This window comes from Battus philenor, unplaced genomic scaffold, assembly GCF_028537555.1.
Source record: "Battus philenor isolate CCGP_79_NKW_IND1 unplaced genomic scaffold, ilBatPhil1.0.hap1 SCAF_14, whole genome shotgun sequence".
Classification (NCBI taxonomy): domain Eukaryota; kingdom Metazoa; phylum Arthropoda; class Insecta; order Lepidoptera; family Papilionidae; genus Battus; species Battus philenor.
In genome coordinates this window covers 78,511-102,959 of record NW_027181676.1, presented here as the reverse complement: position 1 = coordinate 102,959, position 24,449 = coordinate 78,511, and the positions used below count along the sequence as shown (strand labels likewise).

The 24,449-nt window shown below is 51.2% G+C and overlaps 3 protein-coding genes across 4 annotated transcripts in view; 1 reads left to right on the top strand and 2 right to left on the bottom strand.

Annotated features, from left to right (window-relative positions):
- gogo (golden goal) overlaps window positions 1-24,449 on the bottom strand; it is a 77,903-nt gene that overhangs the window by 40,446 nt on the left and 13,008 nt on the right. The gene's annotated exons all lie outside the window — the stretch shown is intronic.
- LOC137918482 (uncharacterized) lies at window positions 13,616-14,777 on the bottom strand. Its single transcript, XM_068761303.1, has 3 exons — window positions 14,681-14,777; window positions 14,344-14,599; window positions 13,616-14,156 (listed from the first exon to the last, which is right to left on the bottom strand). The coding sequence occupies exons 1-3, from the start codon at window positions 14,775-14,777 to the stop codon at window positions 13,616-13,618; spliced, it is 894 nt and encodes a 297-aa protein (XP_068617404.1).
- Window positions 16,650-22,631, top strand: LOC137933691 (juvenile hormone esterase-like). 2 transcript variants are annotated; one of them, XM_068777708.1, is made up of 4 exons: window positions 16,650-16,840; window positions 18,788-20,124; window positions 20,550-20,753; window positions 22,613-22,631. In XM_068777708.1, exons 1-3 carry the CDS (start codon window positions 16,709-16,711, stop codon window positions 20,710-20,712), a joined length of 1,632 nt encoding a protein of 543 aa, XP_068633809.1. In that variant the 5' UTR covers window positions 16,650-16,708; the 3' UTR covers window positions 20,713-20,753; window positions 22,613-22,631. The 2 variants fall into 2 exon arrangements, with proteins under 2 accessions (XP_068633809.1, XP_068633808.1); XM_068777707.1 differs by lacking the exon at window positions 22,613-22,631 and having other exon boundaries at window positions 20,550-20,778.

The following is a 24,449-nucleotide window of genomic DNA, read 5'->3' as shown; positions in this document are numbered from 1 at the left end:
TTCTTAAATCGAGTTGCCCGCCCGCCCCCGGGAGCTGTAACGCGACCGGCCACAGTGCGGCCGGAAAGCGTCGCGTGAAAACAAACGGCGTCACGTGATCGACCGGCGGCACGATCCCCCCCCCCTCCCCCCCGCACAGTGCCCACCTGTCACGGGGGAAGCCTTTCTGTAATGTTAACAACCTCGGGTCGCCGGCTCAGACAACTAAAGGAACTTCACAGGGCTCCGCCGGAGTACGTTGTAAACGTACAGTTTTGCTCCGTGTTGTAATAACTTGCGCTCGTGGATTTACACAACTTCACGTTCATTACGCGGGCTGTAATTTAGGTTACATCAGAGCGGTCCCAGCGGCCCGCTCCGACGTTTCATAAGCGCAATCGCTAGATCTTTGAGTGCACAACTTATTAATATTTAATTAAGATTTGTTGCCTTTTTGCAGTTTGTAGTCACATTATTTCATTGCTGCAGTATAGAGATAATCGACTAAAAATAGTATAGTATAGTAGTAGTAACTGCAACAAGTAATATTGACAATCTTCAATTTCTTTTTTGTTCTAAGTGAGGGAAACTATCTTGCGGCGAGTTATGACCACCACCCGCCACAGACCAGAACCCTCACAATGTGTGGAACATCGCCACGCACCGTGGCACCGGGAACGCCTTTCACGTTCGCAGCCCTGCCACTGACGACGGCCACACAGTTCCGATTTGTTGAAAAAGAAAACTTCTCCTGTCAAGTAAAACTTACGGGTGAGTGCGTTAGCCTTATCGGTTTCGTCACCTAACGCAGGCAACGAATACCTGCGAGTCCGTTGCACCCGGGGTCCAAGGGAACGATTCAAAATTGCGCCGCGAGGCAACGGGAAGTCCGGCCGTGAATATTAGAGGAGGCGGTCGATGCCGTCTGCACGCGACCTCGTACGAGTCGCTGACCCCGCCCGCCTGCGCCGGTGCCCGCCCGTGCGCTTGTCCGGATTTCCCCGGTGAAGACGAACGACAGTCGTACTCACCGCCCGCTGCCCGGGGGCAACGAACAGTCATCGTTACCTGCCTGGACTTAAAAGGTGCGGACGCCGCGCTCCCGGTGGGATAGTTAAGCGAGCTGGGCTTTCAGTAGATGAACCGACGGCATAATTAAGGTTGCAGCAAGTCGTTGGGTAAACACAGCGCATGACCGGTCATCGCGGCGATCTTTGGGGAAGACCTTTACCTTGCAGCGGGCGTCTATCGGCCGATATCATGATGAATGATAACTTATAAATCACGCTGCTTAGGAACTTCCCCGCTGCGATGCCACAAGCTGGGACGCGTTGACGCGACGTCGATAGGCATTTGATCAAGTTTTTATTAATTGCATTACCTCGTGTCAGATTTCATCACCAATTCGGGCCAAGCGCAAAGAACTAGCACACGCGGGCAAAGAACAGTCTGCGTGCTTAAAATCAAAGAAGCGAAAGTAAACAAACCAATCCTATTGGAACCGAATCATAACAAAAGAAACTTGCTACGGCGCGTCACGAACGAGGCGCAGCTGAGGCCGCGTAACGGACTGCTTTGCATAATTACTCAGCAAGCGTCATTAAGTTCGCAACAAGAAAACTTGGGCAAGTCGTTAGGTAAGCTCTCGAGAAGGCTTACGGCTAAAGACGTCGCGGCTCGAGCGGACGGGAAGCGGCGCGGCGACGGCACTGATTACATCTGACGCTGCCCCGACAGGCGGCGCGGCGCTGACAGAAACGTCGCGCGGCGGCAGGCGACGCCACGCGGCACGCGGACTTGAAAATACAGACCAAAATATTCGCTGATGAGCCCTTCACGCCGGCTTACACAGACCTTACAAGGATGCTGTAAAGGTGGTGTGAACTATTGAACCTTCCACCCGCGTTAACGGAGCCGACCGGCACGAGGAGGATCTCTTTCACCGGACGCTGCACATCGAGACGGCGTAGACACGGACACAGGACGTGTTTTCGTTCAGACTCGGAGTCATAACCAATGAAAGCTCGCAGAGAACCCTTACCTGGAGGGCTTCAGGTTTCTTTGGTACACGTGTGAGTACACTTTCACACCTACACATATAAACTTGAGGAGTGAGCCGAGCTCTCCGCGACGAGCCCCGCGCGCCCGCTCAGCCGACACGGACCTGACATGTGCCGCCTGCGGTTAAATGAATTATTTAACTTTAAATAAGTTAAACGAGGAAAAGCGTTCTTACGCGTGAAAGCTCTTCATTACTCCGGTAACGGGAGCGACGACCGCGCCTTCCCGCTTTGATCTAATTGTATCGAAATTGAACGCCGCAGACTTTTCACACTTGCAGACCTTTTCAGCTTAATCTGACTGTCTTTGGAACCGAACAGTAAAAGCTTTGCATTCACTCAAAGTGCTGTTCCACTCAGCTGCGAACGTATTAAAAAGATTCTACAGGGCTCGCTGATTGTACAAATTATAAATTTGACTTAAGTCTGGTCTATGCACTTTTTTGATACTCGAAACTAAAAACTTACTGTGTTAAACATATTTTGAATCGGTGATCCTAACGACACGACCCACGCCATTCTTTCGACTGGATCGATCGACGCAGAAGTCGAATCGCTTGCCAGCAGCGGTAGGCATTACGATTGTACTCTACAACACGGCCAAACCTCGGGAACCAACGGAAACTTTTCTTAATATTATATAATTAATAAATTTTATTAATATAATAATATCATTTATGCTGGAGGACAAAACTTCGCGCAGGATGAATGGGAAGTCCCTGTGGACAAAGCCAAACCTACGCAACCTGATGCCACCGCGCGAGACGGCGACGCTGAGCAACAACTGCGCGGGATACGTTTGCGGTAAGGTTGGTGACGACAGGGAGGGAAGAGGGGGAGAAGGGGGCTGGCCGGCGCCCGACACGCGTGCACTGATTTACTGCACAAGTTGCGGCCGCGCGCCCGCCGTCACCCGGCCGCACCACGCGCTTTGTTATTTATTGTGTACGCGGCGCCCTCACAAGACTAAAGTTGCAGCGGCACCGCAGCGACACCGCAGCGCCAGCTGCTCCGGAGATAACAGCGCTTTTGCAACGCGAACCACACAGCCGACGCGACCGCCGCCCGAGTGCTCACGCCCACCCTTCTGCGTCTGTTTCGTAAAGCATATTGTCATTTACAAACTTTGATCCCTTTTTCTCGAAACTTGCTTAAACACCAAACTAAGAAAAGGACCAATATTTAGCTATTTCCGCACATGCAGTGGTAGTTGTGCAAGAAAGTGCACCGCCCGCCAGCCCAAGGAAAGGTAACGCCTGATTCCAAATAATATTTAAACACCAAAGGACGTATGAAGCGGCATGGCGCGGTGACCGCTGGTTGCAGCTAGCCGGTAAGGTCGCGGGCTCGGGTCGACTACAGGCAATATTGTTCATCCAATGAAATGACAAAAGACACTCATTATTAGACGTATGATACGTAATCTTTTAAAGATAATGACATTCGTTGGAATCGCAGCGCGCGTTGAGTTTTCACGACAGCAACCGCCGGCTACACACATCTTGGCAGCTTTTAAGCAGATTACAGAGCCTCCGAGCTCGCAGAGTTCTTTGTCGGGCGACGCTTTGTGCTGCGCCGCCTAATGTGATTGATCGCGCTGAGGCGGTGGGGGGCGGGGGTTCTTTGCTTGTGCCACTCGTGCCGTGCCCCCCCCCCCCTTCGCCCCGGCCACGAGCCGTGGCATCGACCGCAACTCAGGATTTCAAGCCACGACAAGATTTCTTCTTTGGTTTTGGCAACTGTGGCCGTGCATAAGATACACAATCTTTTGCGGGAAGAACATGATTATTTGTGATTATGATTTTTAAGAACTAAAGCCGACCGTCATTATTGGGAATAAAATACCCGAATAAAAAAAGATTTCAGCAATCGTTTGTATACTATTGGGAAGCATTTTTTTTATTTCGGGGCGCAATCTTTTTCTGTTCTTTTTTCAATAGCCCATCGCGGGGTATGCGTTGTTCACGCTGTCCCCGAGAGTTGGAAAGTCAATAAACCAACAGGACCAACAGCACAAGTCGCCGCGCCGGGGCCTCGCCGGAGCCGCGCAAGCTGTGCATGACCTCTGGCACACGCTTGTGCAAGTTCTCTAAGGGCCAGCGAGTCAGTAGCGTCGCATAAGGCGGCGCCGCAGCGCCCGCGGGCATGCGGAGACCTGCAAAAACTCTTTGGAAACCGAACAGACGACATTCACTTGCCTTCTATTTGTGTTCAACTGAAAGAAACTGAGACAAACTAACCTTTTTGTTTACAAAACCGTGGTAAATTGTAAGCGCACGGCAGCCCGCCGCCGCGCAGCCCGCTACACACTCTGAAAACCAGCTCCGTAACGTCTGTGCGTTACTTTTTGGATATTGGCAATATGTATTAACAAGCAAATGTACAACAATGCTCGCAGTGCAAGCGGGCGCGCTCCGCGGCCAAGACTTTTTCTCCCTACTTCCGAGCTTATTCAACGTGATGTTCTACGGGGGTCGCGTCATTCTACGATTCAACTCCCGTTCCGCGACGGGACTCGGCCTCGTTCCGACGCTCGCGACGCGCGGCGGGACAGGGTAGGATCCGCGGCGACACCGATTTTACAAGAAGTAGCCGTGACCATTATTACATAATAAATAACATGACATTGCCAAATTCACGGTGCTAATGACGCGGCCGCTTGTACAGTGCTCTCGTCTAAAAGCAAACGAAGCGTCTCCGATCCCCCTCCCCCTCCCCTCCGGCCGCTGGCTCCCGCGACGCTTTCTATGAAATACTAATGAATGGGGCCGCGTGCACGGATCTGTCGCGAATTCTAAACAAACTCCGCTACTAATTCCCGTGAATTGAATTTAATTAATGGCTTTAATTATTCGCAATAGAGCCCGTTTATGAACCAACAGCGGCCTGCGTGCGCCGCCGGCTGGCTTGGTTGCAGGATCTTTCGTAGCTCGGTGCTGAAGAACAAACACGAACCGCTGCAGCAGCTGGGGACCCGAGAGCAAGAGTCGTCGTAGCCCAGCCGTAACACCAAGTCTGACAATGTACTACGCCGCTCTGCTCACTACCGGATATATATAAGAAACTATGTACTGGTATATGTAATAAATAAAGTGTAGCGACAAAAATCACTTCATTAAAGGTTTCTGTATGGACAAACCTACTCAGAATTTTGTTGCAAAGTTACAGATTTTCCAGGAGCAGCTGTGCACGCTGGCTTGGTCGAGAAAAGATGTCGTGCATCAGGTGCGCGATCTCAGTCATTGTCTCGTACCAAGGATGAAAATGGAGGCGCGGGGATAAAATTCTCTCGCGACAGCGTATGGGGCCACACTGGGTAGGCAGGTGGGAGATCGCAGTGCGGTACCGCGGCTCCTCTGGATACTTCTTTGTAAACAGTGGCAATCTTATATAATTATGCAAAGTGTAATTACATAAGATTCTATTCCGGCAATCGACTTGCGACCTACGACGACCTATGGCCAACCTTCTTGCCCACACGGGCGCCCTGTACAAGCTACGGACCGCACGACCGCTGCATAGAGGCGGCGGACTTCCTCCGAGGGTCCCCCGAGATTACGCAGCAATTTGTGTCTCTCAATACGGGGGACAAGGCGATCGAAGTACTCTTCGAAACCCAAGCGACAGTCCAGAGTGAGGCCGAGGTACTGCATGTACCACTGTGAGATCGCGCCCACCGATGCCAACGCGCGAGTCGGGGGGGTCCCCCGTTCGTGGCAGTCGGTGGAACCATAGCGCCTCGGTCTTGTTTGGCGCTATTTCCAACCCCAGCCCGCGTATTTTAGCGACGACGACTTCAGTCCCAAGCTCGGCGAGCTCCCTGGCCCTCTCGAAGTTGTCCCCGCTGGCGACCACCAGCGTGTCTTCGGCGTAACAAACGACGCTCACGCCAGCGAGACTAACTCGCAGAACCGCATCGTACGCGAGGATCCACAAGAGTGGCCCTAAGACCGAATCGTCCCCGCCAAGCAGCGGCGTGAGGACGAAGCGACCGCCCGCGAAGTACGTCACGCGCGGACGCTGCCTTGTCCTCTAACTCTAGCGCATGCACGCCGCGGGGCCTCGCGCCGCGCGTGCTGCTCGCCTAGACACGCCGGTAAGGAATCACAGAAACCTTGCTCTCCCCTCCCCTGCCCTGCCCTGCCCTCCCGCAGCGCGCCGTCGCCCTCGACCTCACTCGGCCTAATGCAACATAAAGCATTGTGCGCTGCCGGGCCGGGCTCGCGTTGCCAAGGGTAAAAAGAAGAAACGCGATGACAACGCTGTCGCCTGACATATCGACCGCAAGGCAGCGCTATATTCGCTCGCTATTATTCGTCACGCGGCGCCACCAACCGTAACGCAGACGAAACATTTTCAACTCGAAAATAAATATTTGGTTTAATAAGCCTGTTTAAACAGGCAAACAAAGTTTAAAATAAAAGTTTTAAATAAAAGACGAAACACAGCTGGCGGAATATTGCTGCGCCGGCAGGTGTTTTTGGTCATTTTTCTTTTAAAAGCAACGATTCTTCTGCTGTGAAAGTATTCCTCACGAAGTTTAAGATTGAACCGACTTTAACGCGGTGCTGTTATCGCCGGGTAGTGTTACCAGTAGCACTACTGAGAAATTCCTCCCGTTTAGACTTAGCAGGTGTTATATTTTTCTAAAAAAACATTCTAATGTTATAACCTAATATAACGCTACAAATGTTGACTTGTAATTGGCCCGAAGTTTGACAACACCATCGTTTTGTAAAAATATAGCGGCAACAAGTGGTTAAAATAGGCACTCTATGTTTTACTTAGATACTTCGTAGTTTTTGATCCGAGCCACAAAAATGAAATCGCTCAATAATCGGTGCAGATCGCACACTTCTTTACCGCTCTCGTGGTTCTATAAAAAATAAGGATTTAATGTAATTAGCGGTGCGGCGCCGCCGGCCTGCCGCGCACGAACGTATTTTGCATTCCTTGCTTCTCATCGGGGCTCCGCCGCCTATCCATTATGTAATTCCATTCATCTAAAATATTTTTAGGACGACCTAACTTGCAATTTGTCTTGCAACGTGACACTAATCCCGCTTTCATTTTAGACATTTGCATGTTGTCTTCAAACATAATAATAATAACATCCGCGTTGTAACGTTTGGGAAAACATACCCAGTAGGCGACATCGTGACGACATCGTGACGACCAGTTATAAAATGCTCAGAGTTCTAGTCCGGCATCGGCTTTCATCTAATGTGTAATGTATGCTGGAGTACTATGAAATAAAACGGTATAAAATATTTACCTTCATACATATATTGGGCCCAACCAGCAATACCAGAACCAACAATATGAAAGGAATAGAAGAGAAGGAAAAAATTTGTCGCTCAGAAAAATTCTTAAAGGGGAATGCTGTACGGCTATAATGAAAATGAAATTGGTGCTTGTCTCTTACCCGGCCTTGTCTAGGGCTGTCAAACATGGGCTTACAATTAAAGAGTAAAACAAAAATAAATACAACTCAAACAACCATGAATAGAAGAATCCCAAAAATAAATAAAAAACTGCAACTCAAGAACAGTATACTAAGAAAACGAACAAACAACAGACACACTGTCCCAAGTCTTACGCATGAAGTGAAAGTGCATAGAACGCATTTGGCACTGCGGAGACGACAGATGGACAAGGATGTACACGATGAAAAGAAATGTCAGAATGCAACATCAACGATGGGAAGATGGCGTTTTCCAAACTGCGGGAAAAGATCGAATGGACGAACGTAAACACAAAGGGATGCGGAAGCAGTTCGACCGATGACCGAATGCTTACATTGGATGTTACAAAGCACAATTAACCGGCCACGGCAGCGCTACAAGCAGGATCAATTTACTAAAACCGTGATGGCTTCTTCATGCTTTACCACAGATCCAGTACAGACGCCGCATCTGGTATGGTTACCTCGTTTAGGAACCTTAACAAATGTTTTGTGTCAGTGTGTAACATAATATATTATGAACAGCGACCGGGGCGGTCGGGGCAACCGGGGCGGTCGGGGCAACCGGGGCGACGCGTTCGCTTTTACGATAAAGATGGTAACCACTCACGTCATTCCCCGGTAACGTTGTCTCGTCGCCTTTTTATTAAAAATTCATCTTTGACAGAATTCGAAAAATATTCCTAGTATTAGCTTATTTCAAAATCATATGCGTTTTGGTAAATGACAAGACGTCGCGCGAATGATTTTTATCTTGCGCCCCAGGTTTAAGTTCACCGAAGAGGATAAATAACTTTCTTTGGCGTAAACAGCGGTCATAACAAATGAATTAAAAGGTTTATTCGTTAACATTGCAAGTTTTGCCGGTAAGTCTACTGCGAAGGACTCTCCCTGTACTGGTACTGGTGATATGGTAAAAGTTTACCCAGCAGAGAGAGTCGGCAGAGGCGGACAGAGCCCCGCGCCGACACGCTCCCCGAGGTCATTTACATCAATACTCATCTCATAAAAATATCTCGCGCGCAGGCACCACGGCGCCGGCAATTTCAAGATAATATTTTTACGCGATGCCTTTTGTGGCGACATTGCCGCGAGCGAAAATATATTAATTGTCGTAATATGATTAGGTTCCGAGCAGCTGCAGATTTAATTATTTAATGATCGTACAAAAGGAGGCGGCGCGCCTGCTCGGGCCGGCGCCTTGGCGAGCGCACGCGCCTAATCGTACGGCTTGCGCAACGCGCGCGCGGGAGGCCAATGTCGCTGCGCACGCGGCCCGAATAGCGACGACATAGCGCCAGTGCCCCTTGCGAGGAAACGAAACACGAAAACACGCGCTCGGGGGTGCGGAGCTCCGATATAAGCGCGCCCGCTGAGAGGCGCATCACCAATCGTCTGCCAACCTTTGTACCTCCCCAGAAATGAACTCTCTCGTCTGTAGCGTCCTGCTCGCCGCGGCGGTAGTGGCCGAGCCTCCCCGCTCGGGGCGCACCGGCCTGGCTCCGGCGTCCCAGGAGAACGCACCCTACCCAGCGGCCGGCTTCAGGCCCGCCGTAGCATTCGAGCTGCCGGCCCGCCAGGATCTCTCCCCTCCTCCGACCTCGTATGGTGTCCCCGCAACCAGCTACGGCGCGCCGCTCAACACATACGTGGCGCCTGCACCCGAGTACGGACCACCGGACGCCAGCGCCAAAAGCGCGCGGCCCGAGGAGGACCTCGAGAGTGTCACGCAAGGACCAGAAGCAGTCGAGAAGAGCGAACGACAACAGGAGCTAAAGGAGGAGCAAGCCGACGCTGCAGGAACTGGGCGTGCGCCCGCGTACTACGTGCTGCTGCCCAGCGCGCGCCTGCAGCTGTACACCGCCCCCGCGGCACCCGCCGCCCTGCTGCAGCTGCTGTGAGCCGCGCCGCCAGTTCGCGCGCTTACAACATTCGATCAACAACATTGAAAACTTTCGCGGCCAACCGAAAGTTATGTCCAATTGTTAAATAAATTATAATAAAACTTATGTCATTTATTGTGATATTAAACATTTAATTCATCACAAAAACTGTGTTTATCTTTTTCTTATACAAAAATTTCCTACCTAGCGACGCAGTTGCGATAATCTGCAGGAAGCCGCAGAGAACGCACTGCAGCCGGTGGGCCGCCGGGCCACGAGCGCTGCTCCCGGGGCAAACGATGTTCTTAATGTCCGGGATTCCAGGACAGCCGGCGGAATTGAAAGCAGCGCATTCGTCAGCGTAAAGCGCTGTTGCCCAAGGTGGCCAAGAATCGCCAGAGATCCACGAGATGGTCTTCGTTGACGAAAATGGAGAAAAGAAAAAAAAAACAGAAAAATTGGGATTCACAATTCGTAAGAGGGGCTCTACTTTATCTGAGGGACTAAAATTTATCTGCTTTCAATGACGAAGAAATAAAATATTGCGTTGACTTCGGCTATCAGCGATTGTTACTTGTAAAAACTTGCATGTTCCACATTCAGTACAACGTGTCGAGACATAGTCGGGATTAATTCCCAAAGTTAGATTTCATCTTCACATTTTTGGTCGAGTTTTCGGAATATTGTAGAAATGTAGCTGCACGGGTTGAAGCGTGCCTGCCAGGCATAAAGGGTAAACCTTATGGAATACCGTAAACCCTTCCGTAAATCCGCAAGAAACAGTCGCAAAGAGCGCGCTCCACGAGACCGAACAAGCGACCGCGCTGCTGTCTCGTGCAGTTAAACACGAACAACGTATCAAGAATCGTCTAATGCAGAGACAGGGCTCCACACTGGCACAGCCCTACAAAGCCATTGCAAAATCACTGCAGTGTGACAGGAGTCGCAGCGGAGCTCCCAAAGCCGGGCGGCGAGGAGTAGCACCGGTGTCCCGGGCGCTGCCTGTGCTCGTTAGTGAATGACATGTTTTTATTTTACACTATTTCCACCTTATTACGTGTATAAACAGAGTTGTGTGCATTTATACCACAATTTCTAATAAGAGGAAAATGGTGAGGTAGGCAAACAATTTTGTTATGTAACGTTGTAAGACTGTTTCCTGCGGTCGCTGGTCACAGGCATCCACTCGGCTAGCACTGCCCGTGCTAAACATCCACTGCGATATAAAAACAACAAAAACTTTCAACAAAAAATTGCAGCACAAGTCTTTATCAGCTACTTTTAGTTGCTTTAACGATTTAATCTATCTGATTAATAGAAACTTGAACCATTTTTCTTCGACATAAATGTGAAATTCATTTTAAAAGCTTCGCCCCTCTTCTTCCATACCTAGCCTACCTAACAAATAAGAGAGCCTGTATCAAATTGTACAGATGTGTTTAATTGTTGAACTGACGCTATCATTAAGCTTGTCGGAAGTGCTCGGATGAGTACACGGCCGCCACCTCGATGCGGACCAGGACCTCGCGCCACGTCGCGCCACGTCGCGCCACGTCGCGCCACGACGCGCCACGTCGGCCGGCGGCGGCGTGCCCCGCGCGCGCTCCTCGTTAAACTAATTGATGGCTTACAAATTCCGTGAAAGCAAAATCATAAGGTTGTATTGCGATCATCGGTAAAATAAGTTTTCGGCTTCGACTCGAGGCGATCATCTCCTCGTAAGCAGACCTATATACTTGTCACTAACTGATATTTGACACAAGTGTGAAACTATTTGGTTGCGTATGCTTCAACGACCTCGGGGGCGGCGTGCGAGCGCTCCCGCAGCCATCGCGAGTGGGCGCGGCCGGCCGGACAGCGCGCGGCGACATGAGTCCGCTGAGCTTTTGGACACTCATGATACTGCTGTACCAGAGTGAGTACCACCTTACAGGTCACACGGGTCCCGGGCGCGCTGCCGGACAATTTAAAAATTATGCGGTAAATTATTTCGCCAACCGTGTAAAAACTACAGGTTTCAATAGATAATGGTATTGACCGCAGCGGTGCTATGGCTAACGGCGTGCTGGCTGACTTTGAGCTGCCGCTTGGCGCCGCAGTCGGGCGAGCTGCATGAGCTGACGCTGCTCAAGCTGCTGTATCTGTATGAGCCGGAGGCTTGCGGCCGAGTACACTTCTTCAACTACACCATCCGAACCACCAGCGGCCTGCACGTCTCTACTATCGTGTGGCCCGAGAGCAATCCCATCGCCGCCAGCTTTCGCGGGTTAGCTGCACTTCCTACGTCTTTCTTCTTCTACTACCCTGCTATTGGCAATTTTGAGACTCGTAAAGATGTCTTCTGCGATGTAAGTACTGTATCGCCACGCTTGCCGGTCCTCACGGGGAAGCATTCGTACCAACAACCCAAACTGGGTGCAGTCTGACTGACTTGAATAAGTTTATTTGGAACGTAAGCATGTAGTCGCGGCGCCGCGTCCCGAGGACTTGCGATGCCGGCGCAGAGTTCACAAACGCTAGAGCAGCGTGTCAGAGAGCGCAGAATTTGATTCTATGTCTACATTGTGTCTGTCGCTGCGCGCCGGCGGTGGCGGCAGCAAGGTGCGGCTAGCGGGCGCGCTGCAGGCGGCGTGGCTGGCGCTCGCGGCGGCGCGTCCGGCGCTAGGCCGCCGCCCGGCCAGCCTGTACCTCGTGCTGCTGCCCTTCTGCGGCGCGGGGCTGGCGGCGCTGTTGTTGGACCTGCTGCACGCCGCGCTCTTCCTGCGCGACCTCGAGCACTCCTCCGACGAGCGTAAGAGAATTCGCCGCTTTTTATATTAAACATTAAATATCAAAAAGGTAATGATCGTTTCTATTTGCAACATTCTCTCCGCAGAGCGCGTGCTGGAGTACATCGGGGCGAGCGGCGGTGTGCGCTGGGCACACGCGCCAACAGACACCCCGCGCGACCTGGAGGACACATCATGGGCGGCCGTACTGATGGCTTTCGTCAGCTGCCGAGGCGTGGTGCAGTGGCTCCTCAACTTCTGGATCCTTAAGGATAACTACTTCGAGGGTCTCGCGACACATCGTTAGTTACGTCAAACTTTTTTCCAACATACTACAAGGCTGGCTATGTAGAGTGATGTGATTTCTTTTTTCAGGCCGCTTGCAAAGCGAAAGGATGCGCAGGAAGAGAAGCGACAGCGGCTAAGCCGTAGCAACCCAGCTCTCTTTGTGTTTCATTTTAAGTTTAATTACACATACAAAGTCAATGCCCCGCACCCGACACGCGGTACTTACGCGAGTTGCGTAACTGAGGACAACGCCGGACGACGGTCGCCGGGACCGCCGCGGCCTCGTCTGCTGGCCATATACGAAGCACAAAGGACTATAAAACTATGATATCGATGTGCCGGCGACGTATAAATATCGCAGCCGCACTGCACCGACATCAGTCCTCCCCGCGGCACAAAATGCACGCGCCGGTCCTCATATGTCTGTTTGCCGGCGCGCTGGCGGCGAGGCCCGCCGCCCACGTATCGCAGCGCTTCGAGCTCGCACCTACCACCGAACCGACTGCCTCCACCGAAACCACCAGTGACACCACTACCGACACCAGTACGGATTTCACCGGGGCACCGTACCCGGGCGAGGGGTGGAGGCCGCCCGGCGGCAGGCTTCCGCTCCCCGGCTCCGCGACCAGCTCGGGTGCACCCTACCCGGCGGCGGGCTGGCGGCCGCGCGGCCCTTCGTTCCACCTGCCCGCGCGTAGCCGCGCCAGCGCTTCCTTGTAAATGTCACCGCTATTGAGAACGTTTGAGATAACCAGCACTAAGGGTACAAACATTATCTAAAATAAATATTGAATATTAAAGATGAGTTTTTTTTTTCTCGAAAGGCTCTTAGATACCATTCCCGCCCTTCAACAACAGTTGACCAAATGCACTCGACATCAAAGCAACACGTACATTCCGCTAACTGTACTAAAACATTAATAATGACTGCCCGGGACATCCCCGAACAACAACAGTAAGCAGCTATTGTTTGATATTCTTTAATATTGAAACACAAACACATTACGGATAAGCAGGATGATTACACTCCAGCCACGAGGTCCTATGCGAGACTCCACCGCCAAAACAAAAATTTGTTTTGTCACTTATGTGCGCGGAGGAATCCGTTTGTTCCTTGTGAAAAAAAAAAAAAACAATAACTTTATAAACTAATTGTGTCGAGACTGAATTAAGCTACGGCGTGCCGGGTGGACCGGGGGGTGGCAGCGGGGCGGGCGTGTGCTCGCCGGCGCGGTAGTACAGCACGGCGGGGCGCGACGGGGCGCCGGGGAAGGAGGGGCGCGCGTCGGGCAGGGGCCGGTTCTCCGTGAGCGTGAGACGGCGCTTCACCTCCTGCCGGCGCAGCGCGCGCGCCACCAGCAACAGCGCGCGGCAGCAGTAAACGTTCAGCAGCAGCAGCACGCCGCCGCGCAGCCAGCACGCCGCCGCCGCCATCGGCACCCACCCGCCGAAGTCAGAGTAGTTTTGCAGTTTCATCTCCACGCTCCAGCCGCTGTAGCGTAGGATCATGCCTTTCGTCAGGCTTTTCTTGATGTGCGAAGCGTACACGATGCCCATGGACAGATCGAATACCACCACGCCGATCGACACGTACAAGAACAGCGCCAGCATCACCTTCAGCGGGCCCTCGCCCAACTCCTGAGCCACCACCAGCCGCAGCAGCGCGGCCGCCACCAGCCACGCCACGTGCACCGCCATGCTGAAGTTCAGGTACCTGCGAGCGCCGCGCCGGTCACACTGCGGCCGAGGTATCTCAACACCGGGAAGCAGCGAGCGCCGCGACACCGGCGGGCCTCGCTACACATCTCTAACTCTAAGCTCCGCATGAAAAGGATAGGAACGATGACCGAGTACCAGTGGTTTCATACCGTACGCGGATTGTACGCAGAAAATTATAATACCATCGGGTAGCCGCGGAGAAACGCGCGCTGACGGTGACGACGGCGGGCTGCCAGCGCACGGGCAGCACGTCGAAACCGCGCGTGCGGTTGTCGAGCCGCAGGTTGGAGATAGCGAGCGCGGCGCGCACGCGGTGCCCGCACGCGTCCGAATCGTACAAGTACATGATGCGCGCCAGCTTGTCGTAGTCGCCCGCCGAGCGGCCCGGCGCCCACACGCAGCCGTACACCGTGGCCGCACCCGCGAACACCGCCGCACCTGCATCCGCAGCGCATGCTCAGCCGCCGCCCGGCGCGCCCGCCCGCGCCCGCCCGCGCCGCGCCGCGAGCCCGCACTCACATTGCAACATCACGAAGCAGGCGATGCGCGAGCAGGCGCGCCGCTCGTGCGGCTGCAGCGCCACCGGGCGCCGTGCCGTGCTGCCGGCACTCAGCATGCCGCTCCGCGCTCTGCAGATTCCTGTTCGCTCCGAGCCGACTCAGGCGACAGCAGCGATGACGCGAACGTCAACGAATGTTTCATAAACACCGCGGCGTAGTGGCCAACCGCACTTTGACGCAATACCGAAGCGACAGCGCTTTCAACAAGGAGCGCCCTCTCTCGGACGCCGGCAGGAAACTCATACGTCAACGTCAATTAATAAATATAACTCGACATTGATTCGGTAAATGTTACTGCGCTTATTCGGTGTAATTTTTCAACGAGAAAAAATAATAAAAATGATTTTACTTCCGAAGTGTAGAAAGGCGTCGTGCCACGAGCGCAGGCGGTGCTTTGTAAATAATTCAACAGATAACTCACGCGCACGCGGCTTGGCTCTGACTGATGCCGGTGGGTTAGCACCGAAGAAATCGCCTCGCATATAAAAGCAACGTACCGCAGACCGGCGAGTGTCGCGCGTGAGTTTTACGACTTGAGGGCAGTCTGCCTGTTCACTTGAGTAGGTTTGATCACTCAATAAAGTGATTGATGATTTTTTGTATGAAAAAATAATACCAGTAACGATACGATACTTTTCAGATGTACAAAAGCTTACGAATTATTGTCTCGCGTCATACGAAGAATCGTTTGTATACAGTCCCAGTGTCAGCGATGTGAATTTTTTGGCATCAACTCGCTCACGAACGTCAACCTTACTGTCGTTGCTATACCAATATCACGCAAGCTGGGATTTCAACTAATTCAGTTCTATTTATAAAATACTTATAAGATTTAATTGTTTGGTAATTGTCATGTCATGGGCGCATTATTCAAGTTCAAAAATAATAAACTCGCACAGATCGTGCAGAGACCGTAGAAAAAGATGTGGCCCGAGATGAGATCTCAGTTGAACACTTGATGACACATCTCTTGCTTCAAACACAAAATGTGAAATTTTAAATAATTTTCATCTCATTTGCGTAAACAAGATTTTTCGCGCTATATTAATAATGAGCCTGACAATTTAGAGTAAAGGTATTGAATTACGTGAGTTGAAATAGTTTACGACACCCACGCGACTGTACGCACTGCGTGCTCTTGTTGTTTGGTTGCTGTAAATATCATTAAAAAGCGCCCAATTACTGCTGGCAGGAGGATATCAATTGATCCGTCCTCGGTTGCGCAATCGAAGGGTTCAATTCGAAGAGCCACCCGACTAAGTCGCCCTTACTGCGCGATGCAGTAAACACGATTTTTCATTATATCAAAGATTTACTACACGGGACGGACGCCGAAGGCCGTCTCCTACTACGCACGCGCGCTCCTCCACCGGCGGCCAGCGAGCTGCGCCCGGACGACGACCATTGGGATCGCGCGAGGAAGCTTTACTCTGCTAAAAGCTACTCCCCGGCGCAGCGGAACAGGGCGCTTGAGTAGACGTCTCGTGCCGCGCAGGGGGATATACAGGGCCGAGATGGTCAAATCCTTCTCGGAGATGGAGAGGACTTGCCTTATGTGTAGGATGCCTCCGGCATCAACGCGGCGACTAGCGCCGTAATGAGGGACATTGAAGCTATCAGCGATGCCATCAAGGCTGGCGGAGTATCTCGGCAGGTTGAAGGAGCCCAGGAGTCGCCATACTGTACTCCCTCGCCGTAGCATGAATTACATTTAAAACAATTCAGAGATTTTTTGTTGCTCGAAAGTGTTGGACACGAGTTTAAGAATTTTCAGTAAACCGTTATCACCGTTGGCGGAGAAACAATTTGATGCTGTTGATGTTTGTAAAGCGACGCGCGGCTCGCTCGTGACCAGCCGGCGACGCGCGGCGTAGGGCAGATAAGTGCGGTCGCGGGGCGGGGAGCGGGAGAGGCGCGCGACCGGCGCCGCGGCCGGCACTCGCGGCCGCCGTGTCGCAGCAGGTGCACGTGTCGACTGCCGGCCGCCATGGTGCGGGTGCGTGTGGAGCAGGGCCTCCTGGAAGGCCAGCGCCTTGAAGCGCTCGTGAGCGGCGATGTCTATTATAGTTTTAAAGGGATTCCCTACGCCGCCCCCCCGGTGGGCGCGCTAAGATTTAAGGTAAGGGTTTATGTATGAACAGTACAAACAGGAAGCATAACAAAGTTCAAGTCTGCGGCGGGACGTTCCGTTCCCATCCACAGCCGACTCATCCTCCCAACATTCCCGACCTACTATACATCCGACTTACTCTCGGCTCACACACGATTCCCTCTCGACTCACCCTCCACTCATTCCCGACTCGCCCTCGACTTACTCTCGCTCACTCATCACCGACTAACTGCCGACTTACTTGGAGCTTACTCTCGACTGATATCCGATTCATCAACGATGATCATGTTATCTATTCACCCTGACCCCCCCAAACTCAATCATTATTGAATCACTCCAGACTTACTCCCGACTCGCTGCCACGCGCCCACCTCGCCTTTGGTGCAAGCCATCGTTGCATGACCACGTAATGCTGTATCGAACTATTTGCTCCGGCACGAGTAAGTCGCTGATGAGGGCTGCATCAATTACACGAACTTAAGTCGCGGCGAGGTTCACAAAATGTCGACAGTGATCGTCGCCACATGAGAACGAAAATTTGCTAAACGGGTGGATGTAGAGAAAGTTGCGTTGCCGCTATGTGGACGAGGCGCACCGGCGTCCTGCCGGCCGGCGGCCCCGGGGCGACGCGAGCGGGGGGCGGGGGGCGGGCGGCGGGTTATCGGCTGCGTTATCTGATCGCCTAATGTCTCGGACGGAGGCAGCGCCTCGCGGCCCCGGCGCCGAGCCCCGTGATAACAATTAATAATTCTTATTTACTTTATTTATATATGATGTATTATTCTTTACAATGTTCCTTGTAATCTGCACACGTTCCATAGCTCTTTTAGTACGTTCATATATTTTCCCTAATAGCTGTTTTACTAATTGAATCAATATCAGAGAATCAAGAGTGCTTAGCATCGGACCGCACGCGCCCCCCGCACGCGCCCACCGCACGCGCCCCCCGCACGCGCCCCCCGCACGCGCCCGCGCGATACTTCGCGAGTAGGCACTGCACCGGACTGATGCGGGTACTGATCGCCAAGTGAATTAGCAAGCGGAGCCGCCTCGACGCTCCGGTCGGCTGCGCGCACAACAACTTGTTGCCTCCGCGCCGCGAGCGGGCCGAGCGCGCGACCGAACAGCGCGTGCGGACCGCGGCCCGAGAGCTGTTAAACCGTTACTGCCCTCTGAAACTGGAATAGTTCTGAACCAATTCGCATCTTCTACACTTAAATTGTTTACAATAATTAGATTATGTCCTAGTCCATAGGCTCCCACGGTAGGGGACGAGTTAAGCTTTTGATGGAGCGAATAGAGTTTCAAAGGCGAAAGCGAGCGCCATGATATACCATTATGTTCATGGAAAAAACATTTTATCTTCCTTTCTAAAATATGTTTCTAATGAGCGTTACGTAAAAGTAAAGACCGGTCGTCGTTTTTGGAAAAAGCCTCGCAGTGGATGCCTAGCGATTGACATGAACGAAACATTAAGTGTTGACTGATTGCCGCGCTCTCTGCGAGTTTATATCCTAACTGTGTCATCGATCTACCTAGTGCTTGATCTACTTACTGGTTCGTCCGCGTCTTAACTAATACATAAGTGAACAATCTACCGTGACAGGAGTCGCTTCCAGCCGGCCCTATTAGCAGTCCCTGGGGGAGGCCTACGTATAGCAGTGGACGTCTTACAGCTGAAATATTCATGGTGGTGATGAATATACGAACATATAAAATTGGCATAATAAACTGCTTAGCAAAAGTAAGAGTTGGAATTTTTTCTCTTGTACAGAAGGCGGTAATTCATAAAAGTTCGAGAACTCGTATCACAAAGTGCGCAAGGCTATCGAACAAGCGAAGTACCTCAGCGACCGCGAGCGTTCCGCCGGTTATATATTTAATTATTAGCTTGTTAGCGTTGGCGTGCCGCTCGGCTCCTAGATAAGTTTGAAATCTTGTCGTGTATATTTACAGGCTCCGCGTCCTCCCGCGCCGTGGGAAGGAATTAGAAAGGCTACCGACCACGGGCCCGTCTGCACCCAAAGAGATATATTCACCAATCAGTTCGTGGACGGCTCCGAGGACTGCCTCTACCTGAACGTCTATTCGCCCGACCTGAACCCGAGCACTCCGGCGGCCGTGATGGTTTTCATACACGGCGGCGGGTTCAAAAGCGGCTCGGGGAACGACGACCACTACGGCCCGGACTTCCTGCTCCCCCACGGTGTCGTCCTCGTAACCCTCAACTACAGGCTTGATGCGTTGGGCTTTCTTTGTCTGGACACGAAAGAAGTCCCCGGTAACGCCGGTCTGAAAGACCAGGTAGCCGCGCTAGAGTGGGTGCAAAGGAACATCAACCGATTCGGCGGCGACCCGGGCAACGTGACGGTGGTGGGCGAAAGCGCTGGCGGTGCCAGTACGGCACTGCTGGCGGTGGCTCCGCGCGCGCGTGGTCTGCTGCATCGAGCCATCGCCATGAGCGGCGTGCCCTTCTGCGACTGGTCCGTCGCCTTCGAGCCGCGTCGCCGGGCCTTCGCATTCGGCAAACTGTTGGGCATGGAAACCGACGACCCCGAAACCCTTCTAGAATTCTTGCAAAGCGTTCCTGTCGAGAAGTTGGTCGATACTTGTCCCTGCGTGCTCGCCTCTGAAGAGTTCATCAAGGAAAATCTTTTGAAAATGTACGCCTTCACGCCGGTCATCGAAAAAGATTTTGGAGTCGATCATTTCTTGACGGAAGATCCCGAAGAAATGATGCGGAGCGGTCGCGCTAACGACGTGGACGTCATGCTGGGTTACACCAGCGAGGAGGCGCTAATCGCGATCGATTTAATAAAACATTCTCTGACAAAGAGTTACGACCGGTACCCCGAGATGCTCGTGCCGAAGACGATCCAGCTGCGCTGCGGCGCGCGCGTCGTGCTGCGCCTCGCGGACCTCATCCGCAAACACTACTTCGGGACGCGGGAGGGGGGCGCAGGGGGCGCGGGGGGCGCGGGCGACGTGGCGGACCTGCGCCGGTTCGTCCGCTACGCGTCGCACTCCTGCTTCACGCACGCCGTCCACAAGTACGCGCGCCTGCTGCCCCGCAACGGCAAGAGGCGCTACATGTACAAGTTCTCGTGCATCTCTGAGAGATGCATTTACGGAAATCGGGGACTTGAATACAACATCATCGGCGCCTCGCACCTCGACGACCTCATGCACCTGTTCCGCGCCAGGCTGCACGACCTGCCGCTGCAGGCGGGCAGCCGCGCGCACCGGATGATCCAGCAGACCTGCACGCTCTTCACGAACTTTTGTAAATTCGGGTGAGTTTTTAATTCATCAAAGAACAACACAACGCGCGCACACGCATGAGTATACACGTACGCGCATCAGTAAATATACGCTTAGCTATCACATTTGTAACGATGGATTTGGTTTTAAATTCTTATCTTGTGTTAAATTACAGTAGCACGCACTGCTAATTATAAATATAATGAATTTATTTCCACTCAATTAAGACAAGCGAACTTCCTTGGAACAGCGACGTGCAACGCGAGTAATAACATTTTGCCTACGGGGTACTTCATATATCGAAGATGACCAAACTAATATGGAAATTAGTTTGTCGTTTGCCATGCAGTCAATAATAAAGTCGCTCTAGGTCTATTTATGCGCTTGAGAGAAATGGTCTCAGACACGAGGGCGACCGTTGCGCGCGGTGTCGCGCATTCACTCCTCGTCGTTACAGAAACCCGACCCCCGACGACGCGCTCGGCGTGCTGTGGCCCGAGTACGACGACCAGCGCGGGGGCTACCTGGACATCGGCGAAGAGCTCGCTCCCGGGGCGGCGCTGGACGCGGACGTCGTCAAGTTCTGGGACGGCATCTACGAGGCGGCCGAGCTGCCGTAGGGCCGGGCCGACCGCGCTGCGCTGCTGTATGTCACATAAAGGTTATTTGAACGCTTGGAACGCGAACTGTTTTTTATTTCTCCTCCGACCCTCCGACCGAGACGCCGCTAGAGTTGCGACACGCTCTAGCTGAACAAGTAACACATAGTTATGATTTTACTTATCGACGCAGTGGAATGTAATACAGTTGTTTCGATATTTACTTCCACACCGCTGACCCACGCTTGTCTTAACCATCGCCGCAAAAAATATCTTTGACAAATTATAACTGCGGCTTTGTTAGCATTTACAGAGTTGAGAAGCCAGCTGAGCGCAAGTTCAGCGCGTAAGAGCCGCCCAGCCCTATCCTCGACTTTGGCCTACGCAGCTAGCGACGGAGACGCGTCTCGGCCTCATTACGGCGCGACCTATGCCTTGCAGCGGCGTCTCCGGGCGGACACAATGACGAAGATTCATGATGATTCATACAAGTGTGACTTGTCATTTTAGTTGCGAGTGCAACCGCTAAATGTTTTCTGTTCAAACTGAACACAAAGAACGATTAACGCAACCAACGCAATTGAAGACATTCTCGAGTTTTTGCGGTTAGAAAAAATATAGCGAGTAGAATTATAATGATTAATTTATTGTTCATAATGAAAATACCTCAACGTTTATGTATTTTATTTATGTATTTACTATTTTTTGTGCACCAAAAAAATAGTGAAGATAAAATCACAAGAAAAGGACGAAAAAATGAAGTGTCGAGTAAAAGCGGTCTCATTGCAAAAGGCGATTACTTTCCAACAACCGTTTACGAGCGACTGAAGCCGCTGGTAATGAAATAAACATTGAGACAAGAGAATCAACGTGCGAGAGGAAGCAAGGGCCGGGAGTCGGGGCTGTAGCAAGACGTCACGCGAAGTTTCAGTTCTAACGGCAACTGGTTGCTCGAGAGTTCAACATTTAACGGATTAGACTAACGTTAGGTGATGTCCCAACCGCTAGTGATTTAAAGAGATTGCGTGCAAATATTTCCACCGACCAATGCTATTCGCACCGACTCGACTATTCGAGGTATTCGTGCGCCGGCGCCGGGCCCCGCGTCGTGCACGGAGTGTTCCTAAGTCTCACGCTCAGTCACACCAGTACATCTTGACGCTCCTTTTTAAGTGCCGTTAGAGAACAAAAAATAATGTTGCAATATACATCACGCGCGGTTGCGATGCGCTCCGACGGAATGCGATACGTTGCTCTTTGAAAACAAAAGGCGCTTACTAACAAGAGTTAGCGCCTGTTGATAAATATAATAATCAAATATTATTTTATTCTATAAGCATGTTCTACATTTTGCAACGTTGCACCGCCAAACTGTTCTGGTGCCGCGAAATTTCGCATTCGAATTCGCCTACCGAGCCAGGCCGGCGTCCACCGCGTCAGCCGCTGGCGTCTCCGATCCGCCAAGAATGTGCATCGCATCGCGCGTCCGAGGTCTACTATAGTCGTTAACGCAGAGTTTTATCTGAATCGACCACAAGATAACGCACCTTACGAAAATGTTGCGGCTTCATGCGGATAAATTCGGCGAAGCGACAAAACCAACACCTCGTAAGCACGAGCGACACATGCAGCCACGCACGCCCCGCACGCCCCGCACGCGCGGCCGCCCGCGGGCCTGCGGTGCGCCTTGTCGATCCTGCGCCTCTTCGTCGGCAGTTGTCTGTACTACTAATTTCTCACAGTATCACGCCATATCTAATGCATTGTTTTTGGTTTTTTAGAAATTGTCAGAAGATGCCACTAGCGAAAGTGCGCGGGCGCTGCAGCAGGGCGCGCTTCTCCGCGCAACTACGCGAATTCAGGCGCAACTGGGGCTTAGCAGTCGCCGGTCGGGCGCTAAGAGTCCGTTCTCGTGTTGCAGGAACCCGACGCCGGACCCGAGCTCGTCGTGGAAATGGCGACCCTACACGCTGGAGATTGGCGGAAATTGGCGAAATCCTAGTCCCCGGCACCGCGCCCGCCGACGCCGACCTGCAGTTCTGGGACAGCGTGTTCAAGCTGCGCGCGCGCCATTAGATTACACCGGGGCGGGGGCAATTATTGTTTATACTTTTTATTTTTGTAGATCTTAAGCTGAACAGCCCAATATACTAATTTTGTATTATATATATTTTTTATTTTCCTATCCCACTTGGGTACCTATGCTCGACGGAGCGGACGACAACACGGAGCACGCGGAGCTAGCGGGCAGCCTCCAGTCGGAGAAGAGGCGCATGAAGAAGATGAAACGCGCCACTTGAATCAACTAATCCACTTCGTTTTGGGCGCTATTTGCTTTGCCAACAATTTCTATACTTTTTAACTTTTATAGTTTTTGTGTTTAGTTTACTTTATACAAGTCTGTATAGTTTTGTCATATTTCCTATTGGGCACGCAAGAGCAATTAGTGACTTAATAATATAGCTGCGAAAACTTGACGTTAGCAGCCTGTAGCTAATTAATACTTGTTGTCCTCGATGTCATTTTATTGTTGGCCCGGAAACTTTTCAACAATATGTAAATAAATATCAAAAATTGCAAGGATCATACCCGCCGACAACCACACCTCACAGCATTGAATTAATCTTGGGTGTCCTTGCGCGACTTGTTCAGACAAAGGTTGCCAATTGCTGACGTCAGCCAAAGGACGTTTTCGGCAAAGCGTTGTAGCCGGCGGAGCGGGAGGCGGCAATTGTTATAAGACGTCAAATAAATATATGTTACGATTGTAACAGCTTATATATCTTGGGTAAAACCATATTGTGTAAAATATATGGTAGTTAGGAAATAATAACATAATGTGGTTGACAACTTAAATACAGTAATAAAACTTTAGCATAATGCAATATCATTATATTTACGACCGACACAAAGGACATTTCACTATTCTTAATGCCTCGCATAACCGAGTGTTTATGGCACGAATACCTCCAGTAAACGGGACGCATCAAACAAAAACGCATCTATTCCGTTCCTTTAATTGAATTGCAGACGACAAGAAAGAAAGAAAAAAAAATACAACTCATAAATTAGTCTGGCACTCTCTTAGCAAAGGAACAAATTGGATTTAAGATTATATAACAAATATTTTAAGTTAATTAGATGATAGTGAAAAAGTTGAAATTGGTGTATTGGTTTGAGTGAAGTGAAGTGAAGTGAAGATAGCTAAGACCAATATAAGAAATAGTCGAAAATCATAAAAATTCAGAAATTAGAAAGACACAGTTTTGGTGCTGTTTTGATCTCATCAGATAAAATCTTTTGCTTTCGGACAAGATGTCTTCGAATTCTTTCCCTTACTGCTTTGATCGACTTTTTATATGAACACTATGTGGACTGTCAAGTTTTTTCCGTCACAAACTAAGCAGATTTTATTGCGCCTATCAATAGCCCGGCACGCAAACATTTGTCTAACACGAAGCGCAGAGTATTTTAAAATTGTATCGGGCACCATACCCACTTCATGTAATGCAATCGCAGCCATTCGGTTCTCTTTGCCACCCACTCCGTTGTAATGTCACAAAATGTTTTACAATCGCAAAAATAATAAAAGAAAATGAACTATTATATAAAAATGACAGATTCCAATTTCAGAAGTAAGCCGGACTAAACAGATACTTGCTACGTTACAATGGGCGCAGGGAAAAGTTCCTTTCGCATTTTATATGTAAATTCGAGGCTTGTATTTTAGAACTTAAATAAACTTTTAACTATATTAC